General features: G+C 44.9%; 1 protein-coding gene across 2 annotated transcripts in view; it reads left to right on the top strand.

Annotated features, from left to right (window-relative positions):
* The window catches only part of SLC4A4 (solute carrier family 4 member 4), a 241,183-nt gene that overhangs the window by 46,274 nt on the left and 175,856 nt on the right, over window positions 1-19,053 (top strand). For both annotated transcript variants that reach the window (XM_063135204.1, XM_063135203.1), the window contains exon 2: window positions 6,883-6,956. In XM_063135204.1, the coding sequence (XP_062991274.1) occupies window positions 6,883-6,956 (74 nt within the window). The remainder of the gene's footprint in view (window positions 1-6,882; window positions 6,957-19,053) is intronic.

Raw genomic sequence — 19,053 nt, 5'->3', positions numbered from 1 at the left:
AAAATTTAAATTTAAGTTAAAATTAAGTGTTAAAATACTGAGTGAATAAAAAGGTCTTCAGCTGGCGACGAAAGCAGTATAGTGTAGGCGCCAAGCGGACCTCTCTGGGGAGCTCGTTCCACAACCGGGGTGCCACAGCGGAGAAAGCCCTCCTCCTAGTAGCCACCTGCCTCACTTCCTTTGGCAGGGGCTCACGGAGAAGGCCCCCTGTAGATGATCTTAAGGTCCGGGTAGGTACATATGGGAGGAGGCGTTCCTTCAGATAACCTGGCCCCAAACCGTTTAGGGCTTTAAATGTCAATACCAGCACTTTGAATTGGGCCCGGACCTGGACTGGCAGCCAATGAAGTTGTAAAAGGACTGGCGTAATGTGATCTCGCCGGCCAGTCCCTGTTAATAACCTTGCTGCCCTGTTTTGCACCAGTTGAAGTTTCCGGACCGTTTTCAAAGGCAGCCCCACGTATAACGCATTGCAGTAATCCAAACGAGAGGTTATCAGAGCATGGATAACTGTAGCTAAGCTATCTCTGTCCAGATAAGGGCGCAGCTGGTATATCAGCCTGAGCTGATAAAAGGTGCTCTTTGCCACTGAGTTCACCTGTGCCTCAAGTGACAGTTCTGGATCGAAGAGCACCCCCAAACTACGGACCCGATCCTTTAGGGGGAGTGCAACCCCGTCCAGGACAGGGCAAACATCACCTCGCCGGACAGAAGAACCACCCGCTAACAGTACCTCCGTCTTGTCTGGATTGAGTTTCAGTTTATTAGCCCTCATCCAGTCCATTACCGTGCCCAGGCACTGGTTCAGAACAGCCACTGCCTCACCTGGGTTTGATGAAAAGGAAAGGTAGAGCTGGGTATCATCCGCATATTGATGACACCTCAGTCCACATCTCCGGATAACCTCCCCCAGCGGCTTCATGTATATGTTAAACAGCATAGGGGATAAGATAGAGCCCTGTGGAACCCCATGGCTTAGGTGCCACGGCACAGAGCAATAATCCCCCAGCACCACCTTCTGGAATCGGCCATCCAAGTAGGAGCGGAACCACTGCAACGCAGTACCTCCAACTCCCAGTTCAGACAACCTATCCAGAAGGATACCATGGTCGATGGTATCGAAGGCCGCTGAGAGGTCCAGGAGAACCAACAGGGTCGCACTCCCCCTGTCTCTCTCCCGACAGAGGTCATCCCACAGGGCGACCAAGGCAGTTTCTGTTCCAAAACCAGGCCTGAAGCCCGATTGAAATGGATCTAGATAATCCGTTTCATTCAAGAGTGCCTGGAGTTGTCCTGCAACCACCCGCTCAAGCACCTTGCCCAGGAAATATGTATTTTCATGTGGTTTAAAAAAATAATTCACAGATTATTGTGGAAACAGGACGGAACAGACTTGAGGGTGAAAACATGAGAAACTGACATGGGACAGTTTTGTCCCTTCCTCTGTATGCCACCTTGTGAGAGGATATTTGCATGTCTCCTGAGGAATGGGTCCCTTCTAAGGGATCATTTCCCTCTTCCTCAGAGTGATGCTCTCCTTCCTTGAGACCCTCATTCTCCGTGACTGCAGAGGAGCTGTCACGAAAGGAGTGGGACGTCTCTGTTAGGTCCTTGAAGGTCTCCTCGATCAATCTGTCTGCCTCTCATAGGCCTTAGCTAGACCTAAGGTTTATCCTGGTATCGTCCCGGGGTCATCCCTATTCATGTAAATGACACACAGGATATCCCGGGAGCAGGCAGGGACGACCCTGGGACGATCCCGGGATAAACCTTAAGTCTAGCTAAGGCCTTAGCTTCTCCAGGTCAGCAATCTTGGCCTCAAGGGAACGAACCTTGGTCCTGTACAGTGGCTCCTCTCAATATAGAGCTACGAATTACTTCCCCGTCCCTTATAGCTTGGAGTTAGTTAAAAAAGGTAGCTGGGATTCTTTTCAACTACTCTGTAATCTTACAGCAAGAGCTGTAAATTCTTGCTGGATTCCGTCCCTGTTATTTAGGGTGACCAGATGAAAAGGAGGACAGGGCTCCTGTATCTTTAACAGTTGTATTGAAAAGGAAATTTCAGCAGGTGCCATTTGTATATATGGAGAACCTGGTGAAGTTTCCTCTTCATCACAACAGTTAAAGCTGCAGGTGCCCTGCCCTCTTTTATATCTGGTCACTCTAGCATAGCTCCTGCAGCTTTAACTATGGAATTCACTACCACAAGATGTGGTGATGGCCACCAATTTGGATGCCTTTAAAAGGGGGTTGGATAAATTCCTGGAGGAGAAGGCTATCAATGGCTACTAGCCGTGATGGCTATGTGCTACCTCTGGTATCCAAGGCAGTAAGCCTGTTATTATTATTATTATTATTATTATTATTTATTTATATAGCACCATCAATGTACATGGTGCTGTACAGAGTGTGTGCACCAATTGCTGGGGAACATGGGTGGGAGGGTGCTGTTGCACTCATGTAGTGCTTGTTGGTTCCTGGTCAACATCTGGACTAGATGGATCCTTGGTCTGATACAGCAGGGCTCTTCTTATGTTCGTTTGTTCTTATGGTCAGTGTCAAAGAAAGACTCAACCTCTTCTCCAGTCAGCTTTTGTATATGGAATAGGATGGGGTGCCATCTTGTCCTTCACCTTAGGTAGCTAACTGTCTTGGGCCATCCCTGGATCCAAGTCATCACTGTAACTGAGATAAAACTCATCTAAGTATTAGATCTTTGTGAAAATGATCTTAAATATATAAATGTGTAAGAAACAATGGGTTTCTTCCGACCCTTCCCCCACAATATGCATTCTCAAAATCCTTTATTTTTTGCTCTGAGAGAGTCTTTCGCTAACCAAAGTGTGTGTGTGTGTGTGTCTATATATGCATACAAGTGTGTGTACATACAGGTTTTTTTGTGCAGTAATCAAGGGAAAAGTAGATGTGCATAAGATTTCTACACAGACTAGAAATTCCACACCATCTGTTCCAGCTGTTGCTCAGCTCCATTTAGAGCAAGCAACTGCTTTGCTGCTTAAAAAGAATTACATCAATATATAGACCCGAGGACTGTCAGCAGGCAAAGACTTGTTACTTTGTGTGTATAACAAAAGTTGCTTAAGTGACATTGAATAATTTAATTAACACAATGAACTCCCTGGCCGATGGCTGGTTGGCCACTGTGTGAACAGAGTGCTGGACTAGATGGACCCTTGGTCTGATCCAGCATGGCACGTCTTATGTTCTTATGTTCTAACTCCCAGGGACTGTTTGTGTGTGTGTACGTGTGCATGAGGGACAGGGGTGTGTTTAGTTAGCAAGTGCAAGCTGGAGGAGAATGTGACATTTTATTTGATCACACCGGGTCTTGGAATAGCTTGTTGTGTATGTGCTGATCAAGTTGTACGATTTTCATTTTGCAAAAAGAAGAGAAATTCTTGCATGCTATATGTAACGTGTGTGCATGTGCGTGTGTGCATAGAAGCCATTTTTCTGCACAGATGCAGGGAATTATTCAGGATGCAATGAATGAATTCATTCATAGTATTAACCCAAGGTCCATGGCTAAGCTAAGCATTCAACTCTTGTATAGATAGATAAACACGACTACACATGTACGTGTGTATAAATACGGTATATCAACAATAATGGAAAAATATTTGGAGTTTGATACACAGATATTGTCTATCAAGTATCATTTGAGGAACTGTTAAAACAGTGCAGTGTAGTGGCTAAAGTGTTCTACTGGGAGTCGGGAGATCCGAGTTCTAGTCCACACACAGCCATGGAAACCCACTGAGTGACTTTGGACCAGTCACAGACTCTCAGCCCAACCTACCTCACAGGGTTGTTGTTCTGAGGATAAAATAGAGAGGAGGAAGATTATGTATGCCACCTTGGGTTCCTTGAAGGAATAAAGGCGGGATATAAATGCAATAAATAAATAACTACATACATACATAAATAAATAAAACGCAATGAATACCTTCCATGCTTCACATCTTTGAAGATCTTGTTTACATTGTGTTCACACTTACTGGACCATCTGATGTTTTTGTACAATGCTACAGAGCTTGGCCTATGTAAAGTGGTTCTCTTTTATCATGTCAGTTCTCAGCCAGTTTATTTTCTTTGCATTGACAGCAGTGTCTTATTTTTTACACTGTATCCTTTGTTATATCCCAACATGATGTATATTTTTTAATATTCAGTGGTTTGGAGTATTATTTTCCCCATTATTAGATATTAAATGCTGCGGTATATATAGCAGATTACTTTTATTTATCTATCTATGCAACACTTTTAAGTCTGAGAGTATCTCACAATCCGTTGCTATAATTCTTTCAATTGTTTTTGTGTTAATCTATGTATCTTAGAGCCTCGTGTGGCGCAGAGTGGTAAGCGGCAGTTACTGCAGCCGAAACTCTCCCCACGGCCTGAGTTCGATCCCAGCGGAAGCTGGCTCTCAGGCAGCTGGCTCAGGTCGACTCAGCCTTCCATCCTTCCGAGGTCGGTAAAATGAGTACCTAGCTAGCTGGGGGAAAGGGAACTGCGACTGGGGAAGGCAAGGGCAAACCACCCCGCTACAAAGTCTGCCAAGAAAACATCAGCGAAAGCAGACGTCCCTCTAGGAGTCAGCAATGACTCCAGTGCTTGCACGAGAGGTTCCTTTCCTTTCCTATGTATCTTACACTTGGAGTGTTGTTGTTGCTGTTGTTGCTTTGACAAGCTTTTGGGTATCAGAGTAGTAGACTACTCCAATTATGGTTTTCTTCCCCCAACCTGCATTTGATTATTTTGAAACCACTTTTTTTCCTTTAAAAACTCTCATCCTATTTTTGAGGATAAGTCAATGACACATTAATTATTATTCAGCGTGGGCGAAAAGCAGTTCCTTCATTTTGTTTCCCTGAGTGTTGAAAAGCGGATCGTCATTTCTAGTTTTACCGTCAAACTACACATTATCCTAATCACATAACGGAGGGGTAGTGGATTCTTTAGTGTAAGTGCACATGGTCCTAATTCAGATAAACATCCCCCCTCTCATGTGTATGGGTTAAAAAAAGGGGGGGGGAATCTCATTTGATGCCAATTAAGGCTTTTGTTTACATTATTTTGTTCTACCTGCCCCCTCCCCTCCCATGGTTTTTTTTTAGGAAAACATAGGGTGTGTGGAGGTTTAGTTATCTTGGTTGATAGTAGTGGCAACAAGGGAGAGGGCCTTTTAAGTAGTGGCCCCCCAATTATGGAATGATCTCCCCGACGAGGCTCGCCTGGCGCCAACATTGTTATCTTTTTGGCGCCAGGTTAAGACCTTTCTCTTCTCCCAAGCAGTTAACAACATGTGCTGAGTTTGTTTGTTTCTATTGACCCCAGAATAGCTGTTTTTTACAAGGATACTGTTGTTTTTATGCTTTTTATGTTTTTAAACTTCGTATATTTCTTTTTAATGTTTGCTGTTTTTAACTTTTGTAAACCGCCCAGGGAGCTTCGGGTATGGGGTGGTATATAAATGCAATAAATAAATAAATAAATAAATAGTTAGACCTTATCCATATTAGGGTCACACACACACTTCAGCTGCATGCTACACAATTAGGCTAGATCTATACTACTGCTCCCCTTTTCTATACAACTGTTAAAGATACAGGAGCCCTGTCCTCCTTTTCATATGGTCGCCCTAACTGAGTTGAGGTGCCCTCCTGCTACTCCCGAAAGCTGGCTTTTGGCAAAGTGCCATGGCAGTATCATTGATGGTGCTATATAAATAAATTAATAATAATAATAATAATAATAATAATAATAATAATACACCTTTTTGTCTTTCATCAGTGATTAGGGAAGGGGGTGTGACTAGTTGGGGCAAATTTGGCCCTGGAGCTTCTAGTTGCTGATTCCCAGTGTACTGTGACACCCGAAACAAACAATTCTGAGTTGCACTGACTTAGGAAGTGTGCAAGGTGATATTTGGTGCCTTGAACGCCTTGGCAAATTCCGTTGTGCGTTGTGACAGGCATCACTTTAGAACAGGCTTCCCTCTGGCCTAGACAAGGCAGCGTGCCTCTCGTAAGACGGTGCTTTGCTAACCGCGCTTGTATGACACATGCATAAAAACCTGCCACCTGGTTACTTTGGGAGCACATTTTCAGCCAATATAATTCTTTTTTTTAAAACCGATGCACCTGATTGATCAAATATTGCAGCCCTGCTCTTTATTTATTATGGAGGGGTGTGCTGGAGGGAAGCGACGAGGCCCGCACGCTTGAGAGCGGGGCCCACGGAGGGAACGCGACACGATCGACCCTCTAGGATATGCAAATGAGGCTGTTGCTCTGATGGCCTGACTTGCCGTTGCTTGGTCTCTGGATAATCCTCAGATGTCAGATTTCCGTAAGGCCAACATGTGACACGCAGCTTTGCCTTGCAGTGAAGAAGCGTGCTTTGCTGGTATTAAGGGGCCGGCGGGAGCCTCTGCACTCCTGGGCATTCAGGATGTTTGCACGCATCTGCCATCTTCACCACCTCCCCTTCCATAGATCTTCCTGTGGACAGCTACCTTGCGGGAGGTCTTTGATGCGGACGCTGTGAACCGCTCTCGCGCGCCCCTCTGCCTTTCTCTGTGGCTTCTCTTCTTAATTAAAAAGGAAAGGCTGCTAGCCGTGATTACTTCCCGCCGCCCCCCGCCACCTGATGCGATGCCCTCCCGAGGTTAGGAACTGAGCACCACTGAGCCACCGGAAAGCTGTATGAAGGAGTGGCAAGCCCAGAGTGAAAAGCGGCTCTCCTCTCTTGTAACATGAACAATAGCCTGCAAGTTAACCTGCCCAGGAGCTGGGCCAATTCAAGCGGCTCCCTCCAAGAAAAGTCTGAGCACTCTTTCTTTCTTTTCTACTACTACAGGATGGAGGATGAGGCGGTGTTGGATAGAGGAGCCTCCTTCCTTAAGCATGTGTGTGATGATGAGGAGGTGGAAGGTAAGAAACCATCATCTTCTGAGCGGGTGAAAGCGGGTTCATTCTCTGTGTGTTTTTTTTTTATTTAAATGGACCAAAACATCTTACCAGGGTGAGCAACCTGGTGACTTCCAGTTGTTTGGGACTACAGTTCCCATCAGCATGAGCCAGCAGGTAATATAGTAAGGGTATCAACTGGCATTGGGAGACGACAGTCTGAATTGCATGAGAATTTAAAAGTACAAGAGCTGTGATGATGAATGTGGAGGTGTCTTTCAAAAATAATCCCAACTTGAAAATGTCTCTGGAATGCTTGCGTGCACCTTGGGTGCCGCCATAGCTCTGTTTTCTGAGTTTATACATACTTTTCGGTTAGTAGTTAGGCTTTGAGAGGGCTTTGGGTGTGTGGAATACTTTAGCGGTGCTTACTAAATCGCCGCTGTAGGGAGGATAATGCAGCCGGCAACAGATTCAGAAAACCTGACACTAAATGAGTCCGGCAGAGCCAGCTCAGAGAGGAGGCCACGGAGGGGCAGAGGGGCGGGTTTCTCTCTAAGAGGATCACTTTCAGATCAGGGCATGACTTTTTATGATGAGTGGTTTCCCTCCCTAGTTCCCCCCCCCAAATTCATTGAACAAAAAAACGGAGAAATGTCCCCCCCCTCCCAACCCTTTGTTCAAAGACAAAATTAACCTATGTTAGTTAATTGCTATCTCACACCTTCTAGAACCATTTCATGCGATGTACTGTTGGATTCTCTCTCCCCCCCCCATCTATTTGTTAAAAACTTCTCAAGACAGCAGTAGCACTTTTCAAATCCTCACCCTTGGGCTGTGGGTTTACGTGGGAGCAAGCCCATTGAACTTAATGAGGACGTGTGAAGTTTTTGTAGGGGTTACTGCGGAGAGAATTAGTGTCTTCCCCCCTGCTCCGCTGACAACTGCGCTCAGGGAAATCTTGGTCTGCTGAAAATAGTCCTATTGTGTACGTTTGTTTTTTAAAAGGGTATATATGTTTGTTTTTTAAAAGGTTTGGCACAAAAGAGGGGGACTTAAAATTAATTTCTTGATGTGTTTCCCACAATGCCAAAGTTATATAGTAAAATTGGTACCAAAGTTATATAGCATCAGGTGGCCATACTAACTAGGCAGACTGCTGGGGACGGGGGACTTCTCTGTTACATTATAAAAAAATGCATTTATTATCAATCTTTGCGTGTTCCTACCAGCTGCCTTCTGCTGTTTTGAAAAGCTTCTGAGACTGGAACGACTTGTTTTGTCAAAGAGGTCAGCAGCACAGGTGTCAAACCCCAAGTGACGTTTTTCTGCATGGGCAAAACTCCGACACTGCAATATGAGAATTAGCATTATAAATCACATTTGTATCCCATCCTTCCTCCAAGAAACATAGGCTATCATTCATTGAATTACTCTATTTTATCATTTTTGCAACTTTGAGAGTTAGGTTAGAGTTTAAAAGTAATTTGCCCAAATACACCAGGTGATAGAGGCCTTTTTCTCACAGGTAAGCTGGTAAATCGTTCTCTAGACTCTAGTACAGCCTTCCTCAACTTGGTGTCCTCCAGATATGTTGGGCTAAGGTGACCCTATGAAAAGGAGGACTGGGCTCCTGTATCTTTTACAGTTGCATGGAAAAGCGAATTTCAGCAGGTGTCATTTGTATGCATGCAGCACCTGGTGAAATTCCCGCTTCATCACAACAGTTAAAGCTGCAGGAGCTATACTGAAGTGACCAGATTTAAAAGAGGGCAGGGCTCCTGCAGCTTTAGCTGTTATGATGAAGAGGGAATTTCACCAGGTGCTGCATGCCTACAATTGACATCTGCTGAAATTTGCTTTTCTATACAACTGTTAAAGATATAGGAGCCCTGTCCGCCTTTCCATATGGTCACCCTACATAGAGGAGCATTTAAGTAGGTGAGTTCAACATGCAGCGCATACTCAGAATTACCACCTCATCTGCCATTTGCCAGAACTAGGCTTTAGTTTGGGATTTGAACCCAGGCCTTCGAAGTCAAACGTCCAAACACCACATGCCCTTATGCTTCTAATGAAGTGTTGTTTCTCCTTGCCAACCTCACTCTGATGTGAGCTGGCGGCTTATTCGTTCCCCATTATAGTTCCCCTCCCACCTTTCATGCTGAATTTTTACCTTCTGTGCCCAAAAGGCAAAACCAATCAATAAACCTTCACCATCCCGTCCTTGCGAAAGAGAGTGTAGAAATACAGCATCCTTGAAAACTTCTTTAGTCTGCGCTTACTTGTAGGGCTGAATTCAGTTCAGTCCAAGGGCAGCATTCATTTTAAGAGAAGCTCTCGGGGGCTGCATTCCGGCAGTAATTAAGCCTTAGAAGAGGCATTTCTACCTTTTAGAGTAGGGGAAAAAGCCAGGAAGCCACTAAGCTATCTGTGGTTGGAGGAAAGAGGGTGGGGCCAGAGAGGGGTGTGGCCATCTGGGGAACCTCAGACGGCTGAATTGGGCCCCTGGGGCTGAGGTTCCCCACCGCTGTTGTGTAAGGGTTTTAGAGCTGGATTGCGGGTGGCAGGGCCTGACCACCTGTGCCACCAAGACAGCATGTCTGATGAAGCAGCCTTCAAAGGTTGTTACTCACACAGAGGCCTTGAACGGTTGTCCCACAGAGGAGGGCCAGCATCTCTTCTCGATCACCCCAGAGTACAGGGGCATGTCTACACCAGTCCTATATCCCAGGATCGTCCCGGGATCGTTCCTGTGCATCCAAATGCCACATAAGGGATCCCGGGGGCAGGCAGGGATGATCCCTCCATTTTCCTGGGATAACCCTTAGATGTAGAAAGGGCCCAGAACATGGAATAATGGGCTCAAGTTACAGGAAGCCAGATTCTGGCTGGATATCAGGAAAAACTTCCTGACTGAGCAGTACGGCAATGGAACCAATTCCCTAGGGAGGTCATGGGCTCTCCCACACTAGAGGCATTGAAGAGGCAGCTGGACAACCATCTGTCAGGGATGCTTTAATGATGTGGATTCCTGCATTGAGCAGGGGGTTGGACTCGATGGCCTTATAGGCCCCTTCTAACTGTACTAGTCTACGATTCTATGTTTCTATGAAGAAGTGTGTGGCCATCTGGAGAACCAGGCTGTTGGCTCCTGGTACTCTCCAGCTGCTTTGGACCTTATCTCATCAGCCTTAGCCAGCATGACAAATGGTCAGAAATGCTGGACCTTGTAACCTTGGGGGCACCAGCTTAGGGGAGGCTGGTGTGATCTCAAAAAGGAATTGTGTCTGTTTCTTCAGCCCTGCTTTGCCCACTGGCAAACAATACATTTCTCCTCCGTTGACTATCCCATGAACAAGAGTAAAATTATGCTCTCCCCATCACCGAAGGGCAGTGTCCAAGGGAACCCTTTGGCATTGCTTTTAATCATTGTCTCATTGGCTTCCCCCTTCAGAAAGCCATCTAGGCCCAGTCCTCACAAGTTTCCTACCACATCGAAGTAAAATGTCAAGAGAAATTCCTGGACTTGTTCTTCTTTGCCGCCATCAGTCCCTGGCAAAGGGTGTCAGGATGGGAGCAGGGTCCCCTTTCTTACACTTCTTGGTTGGTACATTCCTTTCTGGATAGGCAAAGTAGCTCTTAAATTCCTAACCTGGTGGAGCTTCAGATGTGTGCTCCAATATAACCCAATTTTGCAAGGAACGGAAAACATTTTACAGCTCCACCTTTATCCTTTTTTGTAGATAAGGCTTTGGCTCAGCAAGGGTGTGTTCCTGTCAAAGAGGTGGCAGACTCTGTGACCTCATAGGGGAGTGGAGGGCTCCAGAATTCTTGTTTGACAATTCAGTTATTAGAATTTTAGAGGAAACAGGAAAGGGTCACAGGGGGCTTAGGCTGTTAAAAAAAATTTTTTTTTGTTTCTGTAGCAGACTGATGGATGTTGAGCAATTGCGAAGTTTGTCTGGTGTGGAGGGTTAATTACAAGAGTCTGTAGAATGGAAAATAGATTAACATGGCTTCCATTAACGTGGATGGAAGTTAGCCACAAATTATTTGTAATTTGTGCGTGTTTTGCACTCATTAGACTGAGTGCTTTGGAGACGCTTTGCCTTATGCATCCTCTCAGCAGCTGCAGGGGCTTCTTGATTGTCTCCGGGTGAAATCCAAGAAGCTGAGTTTAATCTTGAAAGTTTTCTGTGGATGGAATGGGGAAGGGTTACCTTAACGGTCACATCTTTCTCCATCTTTGCTCTCCATCTTTGCTACTGGACCACATCCTTGTCCCTAGAGGAGTTGTATCTGGCACCCCAGTTGGAAACATGGTAGGAAGAGAGCAGTGTGAAGCCCTGTGGCAAAAGGCCAGTTTGGAAGACGGGAGTGAATGGCTTTTGACCTTTACCTCTGGCTCCATTTAGTTGCTGACCTGGGGCATAGTGCTTCTGCCAGTGGTCCTGAAATTTAGTCTTGAGCAGACTTCTCTCCATGGAAGACTTTAGATAGTATCCAACGGAGCCCCAGTGGTAGTACCGACAAAGTTGCACTAGCACAAACCAACACTTGCACAACGTAACCAATGCTTGCTAGGGCAATGGGAAAAAAGCCAAATTTCAGTGGCAAATCTCCGCTTTCCCCCCATTGCCCTGGCAAGTGCTGGTTACATTGCGCAAGCCTTGGTTTACACTTGTGCAACATCATTAGCAAGGTGGCATGCTAATTAAACCTTTTCTCCATTGCTTTAGCAAGTGTTGATTTATGGTAGTGCAACGTAATTAGCGCTAGCGCTGCAGCACAGCTGAATTCTACCCCTTGGATTTATAAACCAAAATCCGAACTCCTGTCCTAATCGGTTTAGATTTATTGCCATTCAAGAAAAGTGGACAGTCCGTATTTCTTGGGCTGACTTACACTTGCTGCATAGATCAATTTTGGCAATGATAACATCTTAGTATATTAAAAACATAAGAAGAGCCCTGCTGGATCAGACCGAGGGTCCATCTAGTCCAGCACTCTGCTCACACAGCGGCCAACCTGCCGTCGGCCAAGGACCAACAAAGCAGGACATGGTGCAACAGCACCCTCCCACCCATGTTCCCCAGCAACTGGTGCACACAGCCTTACTGCCTCGAATACTGGAGATAGCACCCAACCATCAGGGCTAGTAGCCATTGATAGCCTTTGCCTCCAGGAATTTATCCAGCCCCCTTTTGAAGCCATCCAAATTAGTGGCCATCACTACATCTTGTGGTAGTGAGTTCCATAATTTAACCATGCACTGTGTGAAGAAGGTACTTCCTTTTATTTGTCCTGGATCTCCCACCAATCAACTTCATGGGATGACCCATGGTTCTATTATTTTGAGAGAGGGAGAAAAATGTCTTAACCTACCTTTCTAGTCATAGAATCATAGAATAGCAGAGTTGGAAGGGGCCTACAAGGCCATCGAGTCCAACCCACTGCTCAATGCAGGAATCCACCCTAAAGCATCCCTGACAGATGGTTGTCCAGCTGCCTCTTGAAGGCCTCTAGTGTGGGAGAGCCCACAACCTCCCTAGGTAACAGATTCCATTGTCATACTACTCTAACAGTCAGGAAGTTTTTGTTGATGTCCAGCTGGAATCTGGATTCCTTTAACTTGAGCCCGTTATTCCATGTCCTGCACTCTGTGGCTGTGCCTTCCAGTCTACTGTGCCTGGAAGGATAAATTGGTAGTTGGGCTTGATGCCTTTTTCATCGGTTTTCAGAATCGGACACAGGCCTTAGCTAGACCTACCTGAAAGTCCGGGACGGAGGAGGCGAGATCTCGTGTTGCGATTAACGCAAGATACCTCCTCCGTTTACATGTCAGGCGTGATGAACTCAGGAAGAGAGGCGTTGCGCCCGCCATTTTAAAAAATGTTTTAAAGGAGACGGAGCGCACAAATGGTCGTGCGCAAAGATAAGGTTTTTTAATTTTTAAAACTACTTTACCTGCTCCCCCACCCTACCCTTGATGGGTGCAGTGCTCCTGAGGACGCTGCACCCCATGCGCAGCTCCCAGCTGTGCGTGGAGCCAGGGAAACCTGGGGAAATGGGTCTCGGGCTCAGCCTGAGACTGTGGAAAAAGTGGGCCCAAAGGGGAGGGCTGTATCCCAGGGCAAGGGAGGGATGATCCCTCCCTGATCCTGGGATCCCTTGTGTGTCATGGCCCCGGGATGAAGCCTGGTCTAGCTAAGGCCAGAGTCTATCCAAAATATTCCTGTCAGTTTAAACACTGCATTGTAGAGTACGCAATATATGAACTCAGTTGTTTGTAGGCATCTTAATTTGATGTAAATTGCAATTTATAACGTGGATATGATCTACCAGGGAAGTTAATATTAATGTCAGTTGGTTCTATACATTCTCCGCCTGCCCCAATAATAAAATTGTATCCTCTCTCTAACTTCTCTTTTATAGTTCTGTAATCTGCCTGCCATTTTCACCTACTGTTCTCAACCCCTGTACAAAATTACTGCTTAGCTGAAATGGATCTCTATGGTGCCTGTTCAGATAACATACTAAGCCATGGTTAGGCTGCTAACCCTTTTGCAGCAGATAGTGAGCATGTTTTAAACCGTGATTATGTAGTTGCCATGGTTAGGAATGGTTCACACGATACACTAAGTCATCGATCACATGACGCACTAAGCCATAATGTTTAGCTCAAAATGCTTATGGCTTAGCGTGTTGCCTCAACTAGGTCTATGACTTTTGTGAACACTTGTGCGTCTTTTGTGAACATTTTGGACAAACGTGAAATGCACTCCCCTTTTTGATAATTTTTTTGTGCTCCTTCAAAAGAGCATGCAAAGGGATGGGTCTTGGGAAAGGGAACATAGAATCATAGAATAGCAGAGTTGGAAGGGGCCTACAAGGCCATCGAGTCCAACCCCCTGCTCAATGCAGGAATCCACCCTAAAGCATCCCTGACAGATGCTTGTCCAGCTGCCTCTTGAATGCCTCTAGTGTGGGAGAGCCCACGACCTCTCTAGGTAACTGATTCCATTGTTGTACTGCTCTAACAGTCAGGAAGTTTTTCCTGAAGTCCAGCTGGAATCTGGCTTCCTGTAACTTGAGCCCGTTATTCCGTGTCCTGCACTCTGGGAGGATCGAGAAGAGATCCTGGCCCTCCTCTGTGTGACAACTTTTTAAGTATTTGAAGAGTGCTATCATGTCTCCCCCTCAGTCTTCTCTTCTCCAGGCTAAACATGTCCTCATTGTTGAGTAATTTAGACAACATTCCATTGCCCCAATCTAGTCTTGCGTAGTTCACTGGTGGTTGGGACAGAATGTGGTTGGGTGCACATCTGAATATGGATAAATGACATCTGTATGCAAGTAAGCAGTATCCTATTTGACTCTAGCCCCAACGTAAATCACATTGTGCTAGCATAAACAACCTCTAGTGCAATGCCAATAGCGTTTGCTGGTGCAACAGGTTTTCCAGGGATGTCCTTTACGTTGGTGCTAGTGTTGAATAGCATATTGTCCAATGTCTCCAGTGCTGCCTGACTGTCAATGGGATGTTGTGGCGTTACACCCCACAAGTCAGTTCCCAAATGTATGTCTGCAGTTTGTAAGTCTGTGGTGAGTTTAGAATGTTGGCCTGAGTGGGCGGAGTTAGAATGTCTTGGGAGGGGGAGGAGTGATATAAAAGGGAAGGACGGAGGGGATTGAGGGGGACTTTTTAGGTCCTCTTAGAGTCTTTAGTGCTCTCTGTGTTTAGAGTACTTAAGTTCTGGGAGATTTGAGGGTCAGTGTAGAGAGTGGTGTCTTTGGAGTGTGGTGTGCACGTAGTTGATGTATATTAATCAATACTGATAATAAAGAAAGTTCAAGAGTGATTGTGTGAGAGAAAGGAAAGTGCGTATGTGAATGAGTGAAAGGATTGGATGAAAGGTTTCAAAAAGGTTTTTAAATGTTTTATTTGAAACAAAGCTTGTGAACTTTTAAAAATAAATTTTAATTATTTTGTTTTTAACTACCACAAAAATCCCACTTATCTGTTTGGCATTTATCATCTGAAGTTTACACATTTAGCACCCGCTCTGACAATAATTCACCTCAGCACATATAACTCACAGTGTTTTATTTTATATATTGAAATCCTTCTCCATTTAAACCCCTTTCTCCACATAGTTTGGAGGAAGGTGGTTTTTATCCCTTGTCTCAGGCGTATCAAGCGGTGGTGCTTGGCTTGAGCAGGGAGTAGCCGCGGCCAGGCCTGGTGTTCAGAGCCTGTGTAGTGGCAGATGTGTATTTGGATTTGCCTTCAAGTGCACCTCCCCATGCACGTTCTGGCACTAATGCACACGTCACGGCTTCGACATCATACCCACTTGATTCCCACCTTCCCAGTCCCCTGCTTTGTTTCAGCATCAATAATAATAATAATAATAATAATAATAATAATAATAATAATTCTTACCCACCTCTCCATTCTGATTGAGGCGGGGAACAACAATAAACGATAAAATACATAATACTCAATTAAAAGATAATATACATTGTTAAAAACATGAAATGTTCTGGAGAAGTGAAAGCTTGTTCACTATGCTGTGATATTTTTATTGGCCCTAATAAATATATTTAGGCTGTTCACAAAACACGCTAACCCACACTTAGCGGTCGAGAGTGGGTTGTTTGTTGAACCCTGGCTTAGCGTGTTGTCTGAATGCAGCCAGGGTGGCATGTTAACCGTGCAGTGTGATTATTTTCTCGAACTAGCCACCTTGAGAACACAGGATTTGCTGTTGGGTTGTTTTCATGGTGGTTAACAAGCTCCACTGTATGGTTAATAAGCCATCCTGGCTGCATTCAGATAACATGATAGCCCACCTTGTGGAAAACCTGTTACATTCAGACAACACAGTTCAACAAACAAACTATGGTTCAACCACAGACTGTGGTTGGGTGAACATTCCCATTCTCTGACTGTGGATTTTGGATTTTTTTCTCATAAGCCAACAAAGGATCCATAGGGTTTTTTGGGTGTGTGTCTTAGCTGGTCGTGCATAGTTGTGCATGTGAACCACTAATACAACACATCAAGACAGGGGGCATCTGCTTAGTTGCCTGGGCAACGGGGAGGCAGTCACTCCCTCTCCTTTAGAGCAAAGTCAGTGGGGGAGCTTTGTATTTTCCTTGGTGACACTGTCATATAGCCAAATTTTGTCACAGCTAAAGTTGCAATGTTGTCATACTGAGGTCATCTGAGGGCATGCTCTTGGTGGTTCCACATAGACCTATGGTCCGATCGGAATCAACCAGGAGAAGAGCCTTCAGTATGGTGGCCCCTTTCCTATGGAATTGGCTGCCCTTGGAGGGCAGGCAGGCGCCAACGTTGTATTCTTCTGGAAACGTTGCTGTCTCAGGAAGCTTTCCGTGAATGATTGGCTGCAGTTTTACCAGTATCAAACCTTTTTCTTTTAAAAATTGTTCTATATTCTTTTATTCTATTTGTTGTTCACTGCTCTGAGACCTTTTGGATTGGGTGTGATCCCTGATTTTGCCATGATCACGTGGCAAAGGAGCAAGTTAGGACAAAAAGGGCTGTGATTGGGCCCAAAAATAGATTCAAAGAATAGTAGAGTTGGAAGGGGGCTATAAGGCCATCGAATCCAACCCCCTGCTCAATGTAGGACCCCCTGCTCAATAGAAAGTAAGGTTTTTTTTCGGGGGGGGGGCTCTCACTCCCCCTGAAACAGGAACTTTGATGTCAAATATGAAAGCTTGGAAAACCTCAGTGTAGCATAACTTCAGGTGGTTGCTTTTTGATGATGACGATGATGATGTATATAAACCTGCTGCTTTATGTCAGCGTCACTTTTAAAGCTTTGCCTTTTTAAGTAGGACCCAAGCGGTGTTGCCTGGTTAGAAAAGGATCTTGGCACTGCAGGCTTGGTAGCTTCTCTAACTTCTCACGCTTCCAAAGAAAGAAAAGCTGCTTATGTGTCTAAGAGTGAGACTCATGCAACAGGTTTACAGCTGATGGATGAAATGTAAACCCCCCATCCCCAAATATATTTTTCCTCCTCTGCTTTTGCATCAATGTTGCAAAGTGTGTGTGTGGGTCTTCTATGCAATTTTTGGCGACACTGTAATCCGTTGGGTACCAGTATAGAGTCGGTTACTGGGTATTTCCTGCATATTGCATGGGATGTCTGTATGCCAGTGCTGTGTGCTTTTGGGAGCTGTTATACATGGGGTGGGGAACTTGTATGGCCCTCCAGATGTTTTGGCCTATAACTCCCAACATCCCTCACCACTGACAAGTTGGCTAGGCCTGATGGGAGCAAAAACATCCGGACGGCTACAAATTGCCCACCACTGCCCTTGAGAGACGCCTGGAGTTACAACATCTAGGTAGTAGGAAAAGCAGGGCCAGGCGGCTTAATCAGGATAGGAAAGGACAGAAGCTCTTTGAAGCTTCTGAGTAAGGTGTGTGTGTGTGAAGGAGAGAGAGGGGGGGAAGGAGAGAGAGAGAGAGAGAGAGAGAGAGACCTTGGCCTAATCTAGGGTGACCCTATGAAAAGGAGGACAGGTCTTCTGTATTTTTAACAGTTGCATAGAAAAGGGAATTTCAGCAGGTGTCATTTGTATGCTTGCAGCACCTGCTGAAATTCCCTTTTCAATACAACTGTTAAAGATACAGGAATCCTGTCCTCCTTTTCATATGGTCACCCTACCTAATCTACACCAAGCAGGATATTGCACTATGAAAGTGATATATGGTATGTGTCAATGGGCTCCAACAGTTGTCAATGCACTTCAATACCTCTATAAAGCAGCAGTGTGGCTTCTGCCTTTTATACACCACTTTCATACCGCTTTCATAGTGCAATATCCTGCTTGGTGTAGATTAGACCCTTGATTCTTTTGGAGCTGGGGATCGCTCCATCCTGCCACTGCTGTCAGATAACTCTGTTTTTTTTAAAAAAAATCACAGATCCAGAAACATCCAGAAACACATAGAACCCAGAAACACATAGAACCCAGAAACACATAGAACATGGAAACCCAGTATATTGTAATACAGCTTTCCCGAACACAGCCCTTGAGATATGTTGTACTACAGCTCTTACAACCTTCAAGCAGCACGGCCGTTAGGAACTGTCCCAATGGACATTAGAAGTTGTCAACCAACACATCTGGAGGGCACCACGAAGATGAAGGCTGTTGTCATAGATGTTTGACATGATGGTTTAAAGGCACATTGATGGAAGATGTCATCACGATACACCAAAAAGGCAGCCCACAAGGATGTCTTTGGACATTTCCCCGTGGTTAAACAATAGGTGGTCAACTGGTCATATTTAACCAGTCCAATAACCAGGGGCTCCACACTGCTTTAGCCATGTTATATTAAATTCCTTTCCCTGCATTCTAAGGAAGTGAGTCATCATACGTAGCATGGGGCAGGCAGACAAGGTCATTATCTTGACTTCTCCTACGTCACAATGGCTGCTTTGCATGGTGAACGGAGCATTGTGCAGGCCATAGTTTAGTGCAGATTGGGTGTAACATGGGAATTGGTTGTTCTGTGACTTTTTAGGAAATAGACTGGGAAAGACACATGTTTGGAACATGGGAGACTGATTGTGTGGATTGGGAAAGCTGTTCTTTTGCCATGATATCAGATTCTCTTGCAGCCAAAGGCTTTCTGCAGTGCTGTTACATGTCAATCTTTTTAAAGACTTCAGAGGTCATTTATATAAAAGATTATCCTGACCTTCGAAAGATACTTAATGTCTAAGCAGGTCTTTGGAACTTATCAGATGATTGTGCTGTCATACACTTGATATGTTGTATTCCCTTTCCTTCCTTTCTTCCTCCTCCTCCTCCTTTTTTTTGGAGAAGAACCTTTTCTTTTCCTTTTTCTTTTTTTTGCTATCCTTGTACCTTCCATTAAAGGCTTAATTAAAATCCTAAAACAAATGCTGAATCTTCACTTAGATTTGCTTATATGGATAGAGAATGCATGAAAAGTTAAGGTTGATGATATCTGCTGCTGCTGGTTGTGTTGGTATTTATATAGCTTTACTCATAACCCAAAGAATCTCAGCTTTTAAATTTATTTATTTTTTTAAAAAAGTTTCGA

The sequence above is a fragment of the Elgaria multicarinata genome, chromosome 10 (genome assembly GCF_023053635.1).
Source record: "Elgaria multicarinata webbii isolate HBS135686 ecotype San Diego chromosome 10, rElgMul1.1.pri, whole genome shotgun sequence".
NCBI classification, from domain to species: domain Eukaryota; kingdom Metazoa; phylum Chordata; class Lepidosauria; order Squamata; family Anguidae; genus Elgaria; species Elgaria multicarinata.
This window is presented reverse-complemented; position numbering and strand designations above follow the sequence as displayed.